This window comes from Eptatretus burgeri, chromosome 14 (assembly GCF_056783735.1).
Source record: "Eptatretus burgeri isolate ZD-2024b chromosome 14, Ebu_testis_v1, whole genome shotgun sequence".
Taxonomy (NCBI): domain Eukaryota; kingdom Metazoa; phylum Chordata; class Myxini; order Myxiniformes; family Myxinidae; genus Eptatretus; species Eptatretus burgeri.
This window is the reverse complement of record NC_140974.1, coordinates 55,787,112-55,807,865: the sequence shown is the minus strand read 5'-3', so window position 1 is coordinate 55,807,865 and position 20,754 is coordinate 55,787,112. Positions and strand designations below refer to the sequence as shown.

The following is a 20,754-nucleotide window of genomic DNA, read 5'->3' as shown; positions in this document are numbered from 1 at the left end:
AGCCTGAAAGAAAAATACATTATTTCGAGCCGTTCAGCGCAAATAGGTATACTGACAATATTTGCTAGGAATATGAGCATCAGCGGGATGATGAGTGAATTCAGTTGCTCCCAAAGAATGGCTGTGCAAGCCAAAAATTTAGAGAAAGAAAATGGTATGCTATCGTCTCCAAATCCCAAACAGGGTAAAATATTGCCTGATGAAGTGAAATCCACCGTAACCGAATTTTACCGAAGTGATGAAGTCAGCCAAATGATGCCGGGAAAAAAGGACTGTGTGGTGGTCAGGAATGAACATGGAAAAGGCAAAATTCAAAAGCACCTGGTACTAAACAATCTCAAGGGACTGTTTCAGAAATTCAAAGAGAAGAACCCTGGCTTGAAAGTTGGATTCGTAAAGTTCGCCATGCTCCGTCCCTCGGAGTGTGCCCTGGCCGGTTCAGGCGGTACACACAGTGTATGTGTATGTACGATACATCAAAATGTGAAACTCATGATATTTGGTTCCAAAATGCCACAGATAGCCGAACCTCCGAGCTATCATCATGTGATAGCACACACAGTTTGTAACCCAGCACAACCGGCATGTTATTTCAGAACTTGTGAAAGTTGCCCATCAATTGAAGAGTTCAAAACCGAGCTACTGAGTGCTTATGAACTGGAGGATATTAATGAAATTCAGTTTAAACGGTGGACATCCACCGACAGATCTGAACTGAGCTCCATGGTCCTGCCTTTGAAAGAATTCATTAATCAATTCTGTGAACGCGCGGTGAAATTAGTGAGACGACTTCATTGTCAAGGCCCAATCTCAGTTTCTGAAAAATAAGAAAGACGAAATCGGTGAAGGAGAATTTGTCATTATTGGAGACTTCTCAGAGAACTATTCGTTTGTCGTACAGGATGCGGCCCAAGGATTCCATTGGAACTGCTCTCAAGCGACAATTCACCCTTTGGGTTTACTATTTCAAATCGGACGATGGCAAATTAAACCACGATTCGTTCATGATTGTATCAGAATGCAATACTCACGACGTTGTCTCAGTCCACCTCTTCCAAAGAATGCTCATTGAACACTTGGAATCGAGCTTTGGAAATGTAAAGAAACTTTATTATTTCTCACATGGTTGTGCTGGCCAATATAAGAATTGCAAAGCCTTCATAAACCCATGTCGTCACAAATCAGAGTATGGTATTGATGCAGAATGGCATTTTTTGCCACAAGTCATGGCAAGGGCCCTTCAGGTGGCGTGGGAGGTACAGTCAAACGAGAAGCAACACGTGAGAGCCTGCATAGACCTTACGACAGTCAAATTATTTCTCCAAAAGATCCTTTTGCCTTTGCTGAAAATGGTTTGAATGAAATGAAGTTCGGTTACAGGATCCAAGATGCGTATGACGAGGAAGAACGAAATCTGGAAGAAAGGTTAAAAACGGCCAAAACCATAGATGGAACTCAAAAACTTCATGCTTTCATCCCTATTTCTGAAACTGCTCTTCAAGTACGCGAATTCAGCCTTAGTGAGGAACGCCGTATCGAGTCAGCTATTTCAAAATCTACACCAACTTTTAACGGGAAACTCTCAGGTTATGTCACAGTGCACGATGATGGAAAATGGTGGCTTGCCTGCATCATGGAAGCCTTTCAGGACACTCATGAAGTGAAAGTGAATTTTCTTCATCCAAATGGGCCCGCAAATAGTTTCTTTTTTCCTGACATTGAAGATCACTGCATTTTAGACATTTCTGATATACTTCTTTCCGTAGAACCAAAAACTGCTACAGGTAGAACCTACACAATCAGTAAAAAAGAAACACAGCTGTCAAATAAAACATTGGTTGGCAAAAAATCTTGACTATAATATGCTAGGGAAAACTCCCAAGGGGCCCAAGGTCAAAGGGCGCCCCAGACTATAACTTTTTGAATTACTGTTTCGGAGTGATTTTACTTTAGAGATTCGGAAGATCTCCCTTTTACGAGCATTTTGATACCAAGATCAGCCAAATAGGACCACTACAACCTGTGATATGGCCTCTGGAAGATTGTGGGGCAGCTGGGGGCACCCAAATTTGGGGGGCCCCTAAAATGGGCCCCTATTGGCCCACAGGTCTAAAAGTTGGTATTTTTAGTTTTTTCACCCAAGTGAATAAATGACCAACATACGGGGAGAAAATGAGGTCTTAGTGTCAGGAGGGTGTGTACACTTGACATGGAATGCCCCTGCTCATCTCCACTTTTGTTCCTTTTTCCCCAATTTTTGTAACTCGAAGCTCAGTCTTCCCTCCACACCTTTGAATCGGCAACACAGCACCATCCCTTGTGGTTTTCCATCCCTTCCAGTGATCTTTCCTACCTGACCAGCCTCCTTGGTCCTCGACAACAATTCACATGGTTCATTTTGTTCTATTTTAAGGCATTTTGAGACAATTCTATGCATTTTACTGCAGTACATTATAATTGTCTTCAGTGTTTGTCTGCTTCTTTCCAGGGATTTTTTGTCTGGGCTGCCAGTTTGCAATAAAGGTTTCAATTATTCTTGTCCACTACATTAACCCTCCCCAAACCCAGGTTACTATATTTCTTTATCTCTCACATCTACTCTTCACCTATTGATTCATTTCCTTGTCCTCCTTTCCATGAGTCTCGATTTTATCGACAAAATAGTTTCATCTCACAATGGAAAGAAAACTAAACATTTGTACATCATTGTACATATGTACTAAACATCAATTGAAAATGATAAAGAAAACTAAACATCATTTGTACTGAGTGGTATTTTTGGACGTAATTGTGATTGCCACCTATGATAGTTGATCAATGAGTTTGTTGCCCAACAGAGAGAAAAAAAACGATTAATTTTGAGTGATTTGTTCAGCTCTAATGTTAAAATGATTGGAAACCGACTCGGGAGACAAACATCAAGCGATTATCTCTTGCAGATCACTGCTCGTAGGCACCTCTCTTTGAAACGTGAAAACATCGTGTTGGTTAAAGCTTTCTGCATTAATCATGTTCTGGTTATGCTTATCACTGACTGAGCCACATTGAAATTGATTTATCTTCAGTAACTTTGTAAGCTTGGTGTTGGCTTAGCAGTTAGGGTGGCTGGCTTGGGATCTTTGAGTCCTGAGTTTGAGCCCTGTTGGTTGCTGAATTGACATCAAGTGGGGTTGAGTCAGCCTGTTATCCTTCTGAGGTTGGTGAAATGAGTACCACTGCACTGGTATGGGGGCACAGCATCAGTGGCATAGTCATGCCCCACCAAAATGATAGCTACCTGGCAGAATAGCTACCTGGCAGGATAGCTACCTGGCAGCCATGCTGTCATCAGCAAGAAGCAGAAGAAGTAACTTTGTGATTGTGTGATTGACATGTAAAAACATTTGAGTCGTGTGTGTTTTTAAAACCCATTTGCAGTTGCTGCCCCTGCCCACTCGTCGCAGGAGCTTTTTTAAAACAGCTTTTCACATTGTTTGTGTGATCCCCTCATGAAAGCTACTCTTGCCAAAACGTTGGCCCTGAGCTTGAGTCCTGAGCATATTTCAGTTTGTCAGGCATATACATTACGGTATGGTTAACCCTAGCTGCATTAAATTCCTTCTTCCCTTTGATTCAAATTTTAAAGCAAAAGACTAACAGAACATTTCAATGTAAAATATTTGACCAAAATCAATGTTCTCTTTGAAAGCTTTATTATTATTATTTTTACAACAGTACAAAATATATATATATATATATATATATATATATATATATATATATATATATATATATATATATATATATATATATATATATATATATATATATATATATATATACTTAAAGAGAATGGCATGCAACTTGTGAACAACACATTAACCATGTGGGTAGGTTTTTCATTATCAATACGTTGATTCAATATGGTGAACAATTGCTTTAAAAAACAGAAAGAAAAGGGTCTCCTCGTTGTTGCATTGCCACGGACTCGTTTTCAAAGTGCAATAACAGTCCATCATGTTCATTTGAGTGTTTGTTTTGTTTGAGTAGGTTACCCAGCCATCTATATCTGTTCATAGGAATGGGATTTTCCTTGTGTTTCAAAGGTTGTCTTGTTTGTGACTGCAATGACAGGCACGTAAGAGTGTTAAGATAATGGTCCATGAGCAACTTAGGCCTTAAAAATAATAATACTAATAGTCCGGGAGCTAGGTGAGATTTGTTCAACATGGAAGGTGCAGAAGGTTTCGGGTGCCAGTGCCGTAGAATTAGGTTAGGGGACCCCAAAAACCCGATTCTTAAGTTACGCCAGTGGGGGTGGGGTGGGGGTGCCACCCCAAAACGCACCCCAAATTGTATTTGTTCAACATGAAGGGTGCAAATATCACACCAGCATCATTTGGTAGAGGAAAGTACACTGAATTAGAAAATTGAACTTAAGAATGGGATTTGTGGTGGAGAGGGTACTTAAGAACGAGGTTAATTAATTGCTAATTAGACATTTATTTAACATAAAAGGTGCAAGTTTAAAACCAACATTAAATTTTACCCAAAGACAATATAAGTTTTATTCATCAACTTACGAATGTAATTGGTGGTGGAAAGTGTACTTAAGAAAGGTCAAAGGTCATGGATGAACCATTTTTGACTTAACGACCCTTTTGCCAGGTTTTCAATTCACAAGTTCACAGAAATGTTGTTTATTGAAAGATGCAACAGGGTCATATACAAAGTCAATAAATCTTGGGCCACCAGTCTCTGTAAAATGTAATTTTATAACGAAAATCGCACTCTTTTGACCCCTTTAACCAATTAAAATTTTAATTTACATAATAAGTGTGAGGATGAAACCAAGCATTTAATGTAGATTAGAATGATACTATGTATGATCACTCACTTAAGAATGATATTTCTGGGGGTAAAGGTACATAAGAAGGGGTTGAAGGTAAGTTTGCACTGAGTGACCCCTTATTAAAAATGCAATCAACATGAAAGATGCAACAGTGAAACCAGTCGCTAAAGTTTGAAATGGGTACATAAATTAGTATGGTGGTAAAGGTACTTAAGATGAGGAGATAGACCAGTTGGCATGATTGACATCAACTCAACATCAACTCAACTCAACATCAATAGACCATTTTGCATCAATCAATGACAGGTAGAAAACTGGTTATGATATTGAACATCCCTTGTGATATTCTGAAAAATTCTTTAACATTGCTTGTGAGCTCAGTCACTCTGTACCGGGCGAAAGGTCAATTTGCATTGTATTACCAGCACTGAGGGTAAACATGGCGTCATGGATTTGGCAGAGCTAGGACCTGGTGTTTGTTTCATTTCAGCTACCACACAACTAATCTTCATCAGAAGATAAGCAGTCTTCATCATCAGATGAAGAAATGCTGAAGTCGCTGTCATCAGAGCTTTCTGGATCCAAGGCATCACTTCGTCTGGGGTCAAAGAATCTGGAAGTTGAGGACCTTCGAACCAAGTGATTTCAGATTGATCATTCACCAAATCCCACCCATCAGCTGATGATGGATGCTGGCAGATTTCTGATTTGTCAGCATTGGCACCTCATCTTTGCCACGAATGATGATCTGCTTATGAGTTTGGAAACCTCGGATTCACAGGGAAGAATCAGGCTGGCGTCAATGCCCTTCAGCTTCGCGAGGCAGTTCTCAGCTCTGACCTTTGGTCTATATGTCTTTTCAAATATGTTGTAGCGATGGTCATTGAGTGAGACATCTTTTCCCTTTAGACCATACATCTTGGTTGTAAATTTGTTCAGGGTGTCTCTGTCTTCATCGGTTATTGTTCCTTTGGTCATCTCTGAAAATGCTTTCTGGGCATCATTGTCTTTCACAAGCTGTGCAAAGGGGCGAACTTTTCCCTTCCCATGGAAAGAGGAGGTGTAGTCTGATCCGGTGAACGCATGGAATCCTGGTAAGGCAGAGCAGAGCAATCCTGTCTGATGCTGGCACCAATGGCAGTGATGTCAATGTATCTGCGACTATTTCCTGATGATATTCCAACATCCATCCATATCCGTGTAGCCATATCCTCGCAGTGGTAGAGGAGGATGATGGCTATGTCTGTGTCAGATCCCCTAATGACAATATTGCAAGTGTGGTCAATCTCCTTGGCAATTGATTTGACATGTGCACAGATCAGGGTGTCGGCCTCTTCGTGGTTGGTTTTAAGCTCGCCTACTTCCTCTCGGACAACCTCCCCGTCATGGACAAAGAAGTGGTAACATGCACCAAGGTATGAAATGAAGACATTTCTCTCCCCGATTAAATGTGTGTACCGAGGCGACTCCCACTCGGAGGCCAGGAACTTCGGCAGTTCTGATTTGAAAGATCTCGACTTCATACTGTCACGATGTTCGATGTTGTTCTGATCGCGATGTTCCTTGGGCGATGTTGTTCTGATCCTGTAATGATAAACACCCTTTCCTCCTTTTCGTCAAGGCCTCTTCGTGCTCTCTCGCTCTCAGTGATAGATGGTATGGGGTAGGCATCAAAGACGAGATCCACTCTCTTCGTACTAAGTGATGTCACCTCTTGCAAGATACCAGCTGCTAGCCCTCCATAAGTGCCAGGTAAATGCGGTGGTAGTGTATGCGTGAGGTAATTCCCATCAAAAACGTAAGCATCAACTGATCGGGGAGAGGTGTGCCGTGGTACCTTCTTTTCCAAGAGGTCAAGGAGAGCACTCTTCTTCGTTTTTACCATCAGGCCATCTCCACTGCACATAGAAAGTGGGACTGGTGTGAGAGGAAAGGAGAACACGTACTTGAGGTCTAGATCTCTATTGCTTGCCAAGATAAGGAGATGGCCCATCAATGGCATGGCCCATGCCTGATGGCATGGCTTACAGTCTAACTTCTGATATAGGCCTACATGTAGTCCACTTAAACTCACCTATAGATTCTCATATAACATGCTAAAATGGATGTCTTCTTCTTCTTCTTCTTCTTCTTCTTCTTCTTTCGGCTGCTCCCGTAAGGGGTCGCCACAGCGGATCATCCGTATGATCCGCATAGTGATTTGGCACGTTTTACACCGGATGCCCTTCCTGACGCAACCCTGGTCGCCTCTTACGACACAGGGATATGGTACACCTATTTTAACCGGGGTATACACTGGCCCAGTACACTGGTACTCATTTCGCCGACCTCGGAAGTATGACAGGCTGAGTCAACCCCTGGTGTATTAATTCAGTGGCCCAACGGGGCTTGAACTCAGGACCTTTTGGATCCCAAGCCACTGCCTTAACCACTGCGCCAACACCAGGCATATGGATGTAACTTCTGAAATTGGTCAGCAGTTTTTCTTCATTACTCTTCTCGGCCCTCACATGGCCTGTATATTTCAGGAATCTTTGAAAATAGGTGGCAGCACTGACTTGAGCTATGGAATGCCAAATCATTAAAAAAAGAAATTGATGTCAATCATGCCAACTGGTCTATCTCCTCATCTTAAGTACCTTTACCACCATACTAACCCTTCTTAAGTTAGTGATCATGAATCTATGTACCCATTTCAAACTTTAGGGACTGGTTTCACTGTTGCATCTTTCATGTTGATTGCATTTTAATTAGGGGTCACTCGGTGCAAACTTACCTTCAACCCCTTCTTGTGTACCTTTACCACCAGAAATATCATTCTTAAGTGAGTGATCATACATAGTATCATTCTAATCTACATTAAATGCAAGGTTTCATCCTTGCACTTTTCATGTTAATTAAAATTTTAATTGGTTAAAGGGGTCAAAAAAGTGCGATTTTTCTTATTAAATTACATTTTACCGAGACTGGTGGCCCAAGATTTATTGACTGTATATGACCCTGTTGCATCTTTATAAAAACAACATTTCTGTGAACTTGTGAATTGATAACCTGCAAAAAGGGTCATTAAGTCAAAAATGGTTCATCCATGACCTTTGACCTTTCTTAAGTACACTTTCCACCACCAATTACATTCTTAAGTTGACGAATAAAACTTATATTGTCTATGGGTAAATTTTAATGTTGGTTTTGGACTTGCACCTTTTATGTTAAATAAATGTCTAATTAGCAGTTTATTAACCTTGTTCTTAAGTACCCTCTCCACCAAAAATCCCATTCTTAAGTTAAATTTTCTCATTCAGTGTACTTTCCTCTTCCAAATTACACTGGTGTGATACTTGCACCCTTCATGTTGAACAAATACAATTTGAGGTGTGTTTTGGGGTTGCACCCCCACCCCACCCATCACTGGCGTAACTTAAGAATCGGGTTTTTGGGGTCCCCTAACCTAATTCTACAGCACTGGCACCCGAAACCTTCTGCACCTTCCATGTTGAACAAATCTCACCTAGCTCCCGGACTATAATAACGTAGCCCTCCTTGAAGCTATTCTTTATGGTATTATCACAAATGTATTCTCTGCATGTGTTCCTGCATGATGCTCTCGTTGTCATAACACAGTTAATAATGCACTGATAAATATTTATTCGGCCCATTTTGCCTTTGCCAAGTCCTCTCCCAGCGCTCTTCACATTAAGCAGTGTTGTCTAACCGATGTGGTACTGGTATGTGTTTAATGGCGGAAATGAGGTAATACGATGATGGGGAGGTAGGGTGGGAAGGGAATAGGGGAGGGAGATGATGGGTTAGGAGGGTCATAACAGATAAGACCACACCTTTCACAACAAAGGGGAAACAAGATTTAAAAAAACTAATATTCTAATATTTTTTCAGCCACACATTCTGATTTTAACGATCTCAGATTTTCACTCGGGTTCCCACAATGCACAATTGGACTTGTGACATAAAATGAATATGTCCCCTATTGTTGGGTGGACCACTAGACTACCGTTATTCTCAGGTTTTCCGTCTGTCTGTATGTATGTAATGGACAGCTCTGGAGGCCAGAGGAGTCAACCGATTTTGATGAAACTTGACTGGTAGGTTCATACCAGGATCTAGTTGTATGCTTTTGAGCACCGTTGCTATGGATACCACCGTTTCCTAGCAACGGGACTTTGAAATTTTTGAAAAATCCGAAAAATATTTAGATATATATTTTTTTCGAAACTCAAAAAAATCGGCTTCCGCGCTTTTATGCGCACTATAATCAACCTCTTTGTCAAAAAATTTCAGCCCGATCTGTCAAAAACTGTATGACTAGTATGCAATTATATAGCGACCACCCATGTCGCCTACCGGCTTGTAGTTTGTTTTTTTTTGTTAACCACAATTGCAATGAAATGTGATTTTTCTTTCTTTTCCTGCATTTCTGACTCAAAATAATTTGTTCCTCAGTTGCCTTTATTCTTGCCTTAAAGAAGAAGAAGAAAGAGATGAAGAACAACAACCAAGCCGATTTATAAAATGCAACCAATTCAAAAACACACTTTGACATGGTGGGCAATGTTGGTTTCAGCTAAAATATGTAAAAACTCCCCATAATGTTTCATGAAGTGGAAATATTAGTGAAAGTCAACACACATATACAGTGGCATACCGTTGGTCCCATGGTCGGTCAACTGCGGATTTTGACTTGAAGAGATTTCCTGCAAAATGGGAAATGAAAATGCAACTTGTGACAAAAACAAGAAACAGCAACTAATATTCAATAGTTATATGTCAAGATAAGAGGTGGTAATGAGTTATTATTATTTCATATGCAGCCTGTGGTTGCTGGTTGCCTCATTGCTGGGATCACAGCTGTGCTTCTGATGCAGTGCCCCTGTTACCAGTAAGCTGGAAATAATTTTGCCAACCTCAAAAGGATGACAGGCTGAGTCAACCCCCATGGTGTTATTTAACAGGTAAACAGGGACTCAAACTCAAGACCCCAAGATCTCAAGCCAGCCACCTTAACCATTAAATCAACACCAGGCTTGGTCATGAGCCGAGTACCAGGTATATGATCATGTATGGTTTGGTTTACAAAACTTAGTAGAAGGCAGGTGGGTAAGGTAGATCTACAACTACTACTACTTCTACAATGGCCAAATTTAAATGGCAAAGGAGCAAGGTAAATGACTAGGAAGAAAAGAAACAGCTTCTGGATAGTCTCGGGGAATGAACCAGAACTAACCAGGTCAAATTCACCATCGGTGAATGGAAGGAAACAGAAGAAGTAGCAGTGGAAAAAGATTGTTTTCTTAATGGAGGAGATTCTGCAGCGAGTGGCTCAGGAGTAAGACTTTGAAGTAATTGTGAATAGAAAAATACAGACAGTTTTGTCAGCTGATTATTATTATCAAAGCAAATATAATTTGTGGATATATTACAATGATAATTATATTCACGTCGAAGGAAGTAATGCTCATGTTTTATTGAATACTGCTTTGGCCACATCATCATTCTGTGTTTGGTCTCAATGGCTTCACCTCGTAAAACACAATGCTGCGTATTAGAGGCTTTAACATAGACCAACTCAAATGATTCCAGGGCTTGTATGTCTTTGTGATAAAGATAGACGAGAAAATGCAGTGACGTTGCATCCATAAGAGAAGATTAGATCAGGAGCATGAGAGAATTTTTTTTAGGTATTATAGTGAATTGATAAATATGCAAATTTTACAACACAGATGGACCGAGACGTTGAGATGAATATTCCCCACCAGCATGTACTTTTCTCACAATGTCAAGAAGGATGTAATACTCATAAAGGTGTCTTGTTGTGGCATTTTGAACAATGCTGCTCGACTGGCTGAACAAAGGCGGATGCCGTTACATACAGTGCCTTCAGAAAGTATTCACACTCCTCAACCTTTTTCACCTTTTGTTGTGTTACAGCCTGAATTTAAAATTGATGAAATTAAATTTTTTTTATCACTGATCTACACAAAATATCCCATAATGACAAAGTGAAAACATGTTTGGTGGATTTTGTTTACAAATTAATTAAGAATGAAAAGCTGAAATGGCTTGCGTCAATAAGTATTCAGCCCCTTTGCTATGACACTCCAAATTGACCTCAGGTGCATCCAATTTCCTTTGATCATCCTTGAGATGTCTCTTCAACTTGATTGGAGTCCACCTGTGGCCAATACAATTGATTGGACATGATTTCGAAAGAAACACACCTTTTATATACAAGGTCCCACAGTTGATATTGCATGTCAAAGCAGAAATGATACCATGAAGTCAAAAGAACTGTCTGTAGAACTCCAAGATAGAATTGTGAGGAGGTGTAGCGCTGGGGAAGGGAATAAAACAATTTCTCAAGTGTTGAAAGTTCCCAAGAGCACAGTGAGCTCCATAATTAGGAAATGGAAAGAATATGGAACTACGCAGACTCTTCCTAGAGCTGGCTGTCCAACGAAACTGAGCAACCGGAAAAGGACCTTTGTCAGGAAGGTGACCAAAAACCCAATGGCCACTCTGACAGAACTACAGAGTTCCTATGCTGAGATGGGAGAACCTGCCAGAAGAACAGTCTCTCCAGCACTTCACAAATCTAGACTTTATGGGAGAGTGGCCAGATGTAAGGCACTCTTGAGAAAAAGGCACATGACAGCATGCCTGGAGGCATGTTAAAGACTCTGAGAGCATGAGGCAAAAGACTCTGTGGGCTGATGAGACTAAAATTGAACTCTTTGGGCTGAATGCAAAGCGCTATGTCTGGTGGAAATCGAGGACAGCTCATCACCCATCTAACACCATCCCTACCATGAAGCATGGTGGTAGCTGCATCATGATATGGGGATGCTTTTCAGTGGCAAGGACTGGGAGACTTGTAAGGATAGATCAAACAATGAATGGAGCCAAATACAGGCAAATCCTAGGCAAAATACAAAAATGCAAATCCTAGGCAAAAAAATAGAACCTAGGCAAAATACAGGCAAATCCTTGAGGAGAACCTTCAGAGTGCAAAATACCATCGACTGTGGCGAAGATTTATATTCCAACAGGACAATGTTGGAGCAATTAAAAATGCTCCATCCAGCCAAATCATCCAGCCAAAGCAATGCTGGAATGGCCTCAGAACAAGAACATGAAAGTCCTTGAGTGTCACTGCCAAAGCCCAAACTTGAATCCCATTGAGAATCTGTGGCAAGACTTGAAGATTGCTCTTCACCAACACTCCACATCCAACCACACAGAGCTTGAGCAAATCTGCAAGGAAGAATGGGAGAAAAATCCCCAAATCCAGATGTGCATAGCTGATACACCCAAGAAGACTCAAAGCTGTAATCTGATATACCCAATAAGCTGATATACCCAAGAAGACTCAAAGTTGAAATTGCTGTCATAGGTAATTCTACAAAGTATTGACTTAGGGGGTTGAATACTTATTGATGCAAGGCATTTCAGCTTTTCATTTTAAATTGATTTGTAAAAAAATTCTAAAAACATGTTTTCATTTTGTCATTATGGGGTATTTTGCATAGATCGGTGGCAAAAAATTAAATTGAATGGATTTTAAATTCAGGCTGAAACACAATTAAAATGTGACAAAAGTCAAAGGGTGTGAAAACTTTCTGAAGGCACTGTACAGTGTACATCACCGTGCCAACAATTTTTCCCAGACTGCTATCTATTAACCTGCACATGCGAAGCGAAAAGCGGAGTTCAGCATTTGGTTCATGCCCATCCATCTGTCTGTCATTCTTAACAGTTTATGATCGAGGAACAATTTAATTAAATTGAATGTTATATTTTGAACACGAATCAGAACATGAACAATAGGAAGACAAGTTCGCCGTTTTACAGTACTTTGGCTTTGAATTTGTCCCAATCACACATGCGCAGAGAGGAGTGAGATAATTGTTTTACTCTGCCTGCCTGGCAGTCAAGCATAATTTAAATTCATTCCAAACAGTAAACTTACTGTTTTTAAGTATGTTATAAAAAACAAACAAGCACGAAGAACTAATGTAACATGTTAGACAGGGTGATGTCATAGACCCCGGTTAAAACAGCAGGAATGTATATCCCGGAATTAAGTTATTGTTCACCTTTTCACCTCGTTAAACCTTTTTAAAAACTGAATTTTACACTTTAACACTGTAGAACACAAATCTCCTTCATAATATGTCCAAGAACCATGATATATATATATATATATATATATATATATATATATATATATATATATATATATATATATATATATATATATATATATATATATATATATATATATATATATATTTTCTCTCTTTCTCCCTCTGTGGCTTTCTTTTTGCCTTATGCACAGCCACATATTTAAAGTTCCACTCCAAACTCTGGGTACAAATACAACTTGGCATGGGGGGTAATAAAGGCTATGTGGCCATGGCCTCACATGGGGGTGTAGGGGGCGGGGGGGGGAGTTCTCTACGTGAATGTGTACCGTGTTACTCCACCTGTCGTGGTGGCAGAGGTAATTACAATTTTATTTTTTTATTGGGCAATGCTGAAGTTAAAGCACTCTTCACATGGGTAAATTTGTCCTCCGTTTCAACCCCCCCTCCCCAAAAAACACCCAAAACATAGAGGGACCTGTCAAAAGCTGTCATCGTATATGTGAGACTTTTCTAGCAGGAAGGGACATCAGGACGAATGGGGTGGGAAAGGGGGGGGGGAGCAGGACATGAGGATGGGGAGGGAGTGGGTTGGAGGGGTTAAAGCACTCCACGCATGGGTAAATTTGTCTTCCTTTCCGTCTCCTTCTCGCCCAAACTTTTTGGCAAGTACTACGACTAATTGGTCTGTCAGCGAAGTGACGGGTAGGCTCTGCTACTTAGGTATAGTAGTGGTCCCAGTACTGAGGATCCCCGAGGTACCCCCTTTTTACATCCTCCAAGCAAGACATCCAACCACTCTCAGCCACTCTTTGCTTCACACTACAATCCAGTTTACAGTCCAGTTTGGCTACTCTACCAGCCATTTCATAATCCCTCACTTTAGTCAACAGATTTCTATGTGGTACCTTCTCAAAAGCTTTTTGAAAGTGGAAAGAAACAATGTCCACTGTACTTCCCTTGTCCATCCAGTTAGAAACTGTCTCATAGAACTCAATTAAATTTGTTAAACATGACCCCCTTCTTAAATCCATGCTGACTACCTTTAACTGGTTTGAATGTATTCAAATGCTTCCATGTCCATTCCTTTAAATTAACATCTCCAACATCTTCCCTATAACTGAAGTTAAACTAACATGTCTATAGTTCCACAATTCTTCACTGTTTAGTGGTTTTGACATGTCACTGGTTTCCATGACAACAACTTCATAATCAAATGGGACTTTTTGTGATCTTATTGGTGCCATACCTCAATCATTTTTAATGTGTCAAATTGACACTTACATCGTTTATTTGTACGTATGTGTCATACATGTGTGTAAAAGGTGGTCAAAATTAGTCAAAGGTCTTCCTTTTCTTCTCCTTCTCATCAAGTCCATCCAAAACATGTAAAACTGAGCTGTTAGAAAATATATCAGCCAAATTTGGGTATCAGCCAAATATATCAATCAATCAAGTTAAACAAATGTATATCAATCAATAATGATAAGTCAGATTTTCGAAATTGCCAAGTTGCTGTTTCCATAGCAACTATTGTGTATTTGGATTTCGCAAGTGTCATGCTATGCACATCTTTCCTGTTTTTTTTTTAATATTGGTGTGAAAAATGCATCTTTTTCACAAGGGACAATCTTCTTGGATCCAGAAATCCACAGAAAAATAACTCGCACTTACCCTCCTGGAATAGCCACCGATGACCCTCTTTAAATGTTGCTTTACCTGCAAGCAAAAGTTAAATTTTATCAACAAACTAAAACCATTTCATTAATTTTAATCATAATCAACTCATCAGGACCTGGTTTCAATCTTGGAGATACCCCATACAGCAATTCTCCACAAATATCACACTTGATTCTAATTGTGACAGACTTACTGCTGCATTCAGAAGATAATCCACAATCAAGATCAATAATCCATGAAAAATAGAAAAGATAGTCTCAGCATAAAAAGTGTTCCTGTAAAGTGTAAACAATGAAAAGGATGCAGTGAAAGTGCCCTATGAGTATCATGACTTACCTGAAAAGCATTCAAAATGGTAAAAGTGTAATGAAGGCCTTCATTCTGTGCAGCTCCTGGTACGAAAGTAAAAACACCAATCCCCCAAGTGGTGCCCAGGACGGGCATCTTGATGATGAGGCTCCACAAGATACGCTGCAGCTTAGCTGTGTCGTTGTTGTTGGTGTTCGCTCCCATCCTGCCATGCGTGCAAATCTTATACAATACCACCATCAGAAAGATGAACTTTATCCCAACAATGATGAAAGCAGGAATGACGAATGCCGGTAGAGCCCGTGATTGATCCCAGTTTAACCAACAGGTTCCTTCACGTGCGTAGATGTTTCTCGGCTGTGTGACCGCAATGGTTATCACGGTGATGATCGTTGGACAGGCATAGCCTACTATGAACAGCACTGTTTGGATCCTTGTTGATGTGGTAAAATGCAAAGGGAAAACAACTTTGTAAAAAAGAAAAGACCCCTCACAAAGCATCCAAAAGAAGAGGCTCATGTAGAAAAAGTGAATGAAAAATGTTAGAGCAATGCAGAAGCTCTCTTTAGCCAGTGATGATGCAGCCAACAAGAAGCAAATGTCAGCAAAGAGCAAAGTGAGGCAGATGTTCACAAGAATGATGTGACGGATCTTGGAGATCTGGTCCTTTTGAAAAAAGCGCCAGATTAAAATGTCAATGATGAGAGCAATAACGAGGGCTCCGATGGAGATTCCCACACCAACATAGGTGATGATATCCACCCCAGGGATGATTATAGTTTTGGGAGAAATCAACACAGAGAAGCTTGTTAAATGACTGCACTTGCACGTTGTTTGATTCCCTTCTACGGTCTGATTGCAGCCTTCCGGGGACCATTCCCCGTTCTCCTGAAATGCACGGAAGGGCTAAGTGTTATACAGAAGCTGTTATTTTATGGTCCTTCAAATGTGAAACAAGTGATAAATCAACAGCTTGAGGAATATATTAGTTGCTTACTTAACTGTAGTTCCAAAACGTGCAAAGAGACTCGTATGGATTAGAATTGTTCAAGATGGTGAAGGTCATTGATATCTCCATGTTGCTATTGTCGTTGCTGTTGTTTTCATGGTGAGTGATGACAGTGCTCAAGACAGCACTACCCATGGAATAATTATTCTCCGATTGTGGGAACTGCTTCTGTAGGATTTTAGACATTGTTGGCAAATATATACTTGTCACTGTAATGTTTTGGCCATCAAATGATTTTGATGGAATGAAAACATCTACGTTTTCAAAATTTTCCTTGAAATCATATTTGGATCCATTAAAGCGACTCCCCTTCAGTTCGACATTGTTTTTTGTTATTTCAAATGTGTCCTCATTGGGCTTCAATAGACTTGAGAGAACTTCAACTGATTTGAGGATGTTGGAGCTATCCGTTTTTGTTTCATTTTTGTCATTGATCTTTTTCCATGAATCAGCGAGGTTAGCATCCAACAAGTTGCTTGCTGTTGCCACATAATGCTGCAAAAAAAGAGGAGAGAAAAACCATCAGTTTAGTTGTTTTCTTGCAAAGGAGAACATTCAATAAATTGTCCCTAAAGATTTGACTTTTGGACAGCATTCTCTGTGATTTACACATTTGCCTTTGTTAACAGTAAAAAATTTACACGTTTGTTCATCGTACAAACGATGTTTGAAATGGAGTGTTTGAATGGTACCATTTTCTTTTGGTCAAACAATCATGCTTTTATTGTTTCTCAAACCGACAAAGAAACAGTCTTCAAGAAATCAGATCTAAAGGCCCGGTCACACCTTGACGTTTTAGCCAGCGATGGCAACGTGTTAAAATGTATCTAAAACGCTGGCTTACGTTGAACTTTTGATGTTTTTTTTTTAAAGATTCGGACGTATTCATAGCGACTTGGTCTTATGTGTAACGCATTGGTAACTACACAGAACGTTTCGTTGTGTTATAGATAACTTATACCAACGAATGCTGAACCTGTTGTCGGCCTACACAACCGATGCCCAACGATAGTCTAACTTAGGCATAGCACATTGCACGCATCGCCGACGATGTCGTGACGTAGCCTATTAAAAGGCTGACGCACAACGATTCGAATCATAACTGCCGTAGAAATGGAAGGGTCAAAATCGCGGTCACACCTTGGCGATCTTGCCAGCGTATGCCGACCTAAGAAAAATGTGTCTAAAACGTTGGGGGCACGTCGAATACGGCATGGGTAAGTTTGGTATACGTGAGTAGAACGCTAAATACGCTATTATAAGTCGTAGTAAGTAGAGTACGTCAAGAAATTTTGAACATGTTCAAAATTTTACCACGTACTCGGCGTATGACACACGTTCCGCATGCGATGGGGATAAGTTTTACACACGATATGTGGACGCTTACACACGTCCACAAAGGCTACTTATAAGCTACTCATAAGTCGAAACACGTCGCGGTAATGTCTTTTTTACGCGAAACTTATTTCTAACTTATGTTTGATGTGCTTTGAACCAATACTTTACGTAGTCCCAACACACATCGACGTATGTAGACGTATTCCAATGACGTCTTCCGGTCGACAAAAAAAAAAAAAATTAATGTGTTTCTCGCTTACAACTGCCATATAAAGACGTGTTCCCAGCGGTTTTGGGAATTGGTATATAAAAATGGTGTTCATAAAAGGGGAACCCAACAGTGTTTTCGAGTTCCTCTTTGAGTTGATGTCCATGTCAGCAGTAACAGTAACAGTATCAGTATTAGTATTAGTATTAGTATTAGTAGTAGTTTGTTCATGTTGGCAGTAGTAGGTGGGTGTGAGGGGGAGGGTGTGGGTTATGATGGATCCTCCTTGCGTCCGCGTGTCCACGGGTAGGTTCATAGGCTGCCACTCAACGATTTAAATGGCTGCATCTCCACTATTGAAAGTAGACGCTTGCGCTCAACAATTGGATTTTTTTTACACTCAACGACTTTGAAATGGTACCACTCAGCTAGTTTCATTGTTTACAATGAACGATTTAAATTGCTGTCACTCGCCTTTGTTTTTTTTTTTGTTTTTTTTTGACGCTGGGGTTTGGAAATTTGAAGCGTTTCTTCTGAACGTGTTAAAACGCTCAAACTCGACTATTTTAAATAGACGCTGCCGATAGACAATTGGAATCATAGCCAAGCTAGACATCGAAGTGTGAACATCCTTGTCATGCCGAAGAAAAGTTTGAAGAATGCTGCAAATAAGTGTCCTGGCCGTGGCCGTGGATGCTGACGCAAGGACGATCCATTATACCGACGTCTTTCAGCCTATGAGTAACTTAAAAGTAACGTCTGTCGATGTGTGTCAACGATCGCGTAACGTGCCAACAACACGTTAATCATAGGTTAGAAATAAGTTTCGGGTACGCTAAACATTACCTCGGCGTGTCTCAACTTATGATTAACTTACAAGTAGCATGTGTTGACGTCTGTCAACGATCGCAGACCGTGCCTACAACTTGTGGCCAGCGTAGCGGAACGTCTGAGTCATACGCCGGCATACGTCGTGAAATTTCAAGCATGAAAAAATTTGAGGACAACCGAAAAGTACAACGTTTAAAGCCAACGTACAATGACTTATGGCAACGTACTACGACGTATGCCAGCGTGCTCTTAATGTTATCAAAACTTACCCATAACGTATTCAACGTTTGCCAGCGTTTTAGAAAAAAAATTCAAAAATCGGCATACGTTGGCTAAAACGTCAAGGTGTGACCGGGCCTTAAACCTTTGAGTGAAAGTTCTAAAATGTTTCATCCTTCAAAGGAACATCAAACCATTTTGTTTGGAAAAAAGAAAACTTCACAAACATGTTTCATGTGATAATCACTTGTGGAAAAACAAGGGGAATTTGAAGCCTTCCTCCCGTTAAGTTCCTCATGCTACCATTTAATTTCACCTTCCGTGAACACTCCAGATTGGTGTTGGTACCATGGTAACCTTCAGTGCTAATGCTCGTCAGTGGAGAGTACCATGCTTATTCCGGCCGCATGGAAATGACAAGGCCCACAACTACTGGTGATGAGTTCACCTGATCCATATGTCAGTCACTTTCTCCTTGTGGATTGTACTGGCGGACTTCATTTTCTTGTGAATACAGGTGCAGAGGTGAGCATTGTGTTGCTGTCTGCTGCTGAATGGAAAAATCGACAGAAATATTCATTACCTGTTGCTAAGAAAAGTGTAATTGCTACTTTTGATGAACATCTCCTCCAGCTTGACTTGGGTTTACATCGCTCATTTCCATGAGTGTTTGCTATCGCCAACACTCGATACCTTATCCTAGTTGTAGATTTTTTGTGCCATTTCAATCTCCTCATACATGTTACACATTGCTCTCTTTTGGATGACTCAACACAACTTGACTTTCTCAGTAAAGCATCCACCGTTTTGGCACTGAATACCACATGTCTTGCATCCATGCCAGCAAGTCCTTTTCAGAAAGTACCTTATGACTTCCCATCCATAGCGTGTCCATTGTTGACAATCTAGCCCATAAAGTTACAGATCATGCATTTAATCGAGACCATCTGTGCGTGCTCGCCGACTACCAACCGAGAAATTATGCATCGCCCACAAGTTTGATGATATGTTACAATGTGGGATCATAGTCCATAAGTTGGGCTTCAGCACTGCAAATGGCACCCACAAAGACACCTGGGGATTGGCGTCCTTGCAGGGATTACTGGTCCTTAAAGTACGTGACTATTCCAAACCGCTATCCCATTCCACACATTCAGGATTTTACCACGACACACCGAGGCGCTACAATCTTCTCCAAGGTCGACTTCGATCATGTATACCATCAGATTCCTGTGGATTCAGATGACATCCCGAAGACAGTAGTCACCACACATTTCGGCCTGTTTGAATTCCTCCAGATGCTGCTTGGCCTACGCAATGCCATGCAAACCTCTCAACATTTTATCCATCAGGTGCTTCTGGTATTACACTTATGCGATGTGCATATCGAGTGGCCTGCAAAACGTATTCACCCCATCGCAAAAATGCCACATTAGGATGAATTACGAATTAAGGAGAAAATTTTTCCAAATTAAATTTTTTTATTCATAACTAAAGAAATCAAGCTGAAGACTGTTATAGTTAAAGGAGGTTACATGTCAGGAGTACCTGCAAAAAACATGTACTAATCAAAATCCACTGGTTGCTAAAGTATTCAGCCCCTTAGATCAGTACTTAGTGGAAGCATCTTTTGCAGCAATGATTGCTATGAGTGTTTTTGGGTCGATCTCTACCAACTAGGCACAATAAGATGGTGAAATCTTTGCCCATTATTCACGTCAAAATTGCTCTCGTTCTGCTAAGTTTGATGAGGATCATCGATGGATTGCAATCTGCCGGTCTCGCCATAAATGTTCAATTGGGTTCAAGTTTGACTGGGCCGCTCAAGAACATTTATTTTCTTCTTCAGCCACTCCAGTGTAGCTTAAGCTATGTGCTTCGGATCATTGTCCCAGCTGAAATGTGAATCTCATACCCAGTTTCAGATTAATGGCTGACTCAAGCAGATTTTTCAGTGCTTTGCACCATCCATTGTCCCTTCTATCCCGACAAGCTGGTCAGTCCCTGCTGATGAAAATCAGCCCCGTAACATGATGATGTCACCACCATGCTTGACAGTTGGGATGGTGTTGACTGGGTGATGCGCAGTGTTAGGCTTGCACCAGACATGACGCTTTGAATTTAGACCCCAAAAGTTCAATTTTTGTCTCGTCTGACCACTAAACTTCTCTAC

General features: G+C 40.6%; 2 protein-coding genes across 2 annotated transcripts in view; both read right to left on the bottom strand.

The window, feature by feature from the left end:
* Positions 1–3,903: 3,903 nt before the first annotated feature.
* LOC147013247 (uncharacterized) lies at positions 3,904–15,091 on the bottom strand. The gene is made up of 5 exons (XM_085854924.1): positions 15,004–15,091; positions 14,662–14,706; positions 11,860–12,097; positions 9,492–9,540; positions 3,904–4,101 (listed from the first exon to the last, which is right to left on the bottom strand). The coding sequence occupies exons 3-5, from the start codon at positions 12,070–12,072 to the stop codon at positions 4,043–4,045; spliced, it is 321 nt and encodes a 106-aa protein (XP_085711050.1). The 5' UTR covers positions 12,073–12,097; positions 14,662–14,706; positions 15,004–15,091; the 3' UTR covers positions 3,904–4,042.
* Positions 15,092–15,534: 443 nt separating this feature from the next.
* LOC147013244 (uncharacterized) overlaps positions 15,535–20,754 on the bottom strand; it is a 115,971-nt gene continuing 110,751 nt past the window's right edge. The window contains exons 19-20 of the mRNA XM_085853476.1: positions 15,979–16,480; positions 15,535–15,864 (exon numbers count right to left, since the gene is read on the bottom strand). Coding sequence (XP_085709602.1) covers positions 15,671–15,864; positions 15,979–16,480 — 696 coding nt within the window. The 3' untranslated portion in view covers positions 15,535–15,670. The remainder of the gene's footprint in view (positions 15,865–15,978; positions 16,481–20,754) is intronic.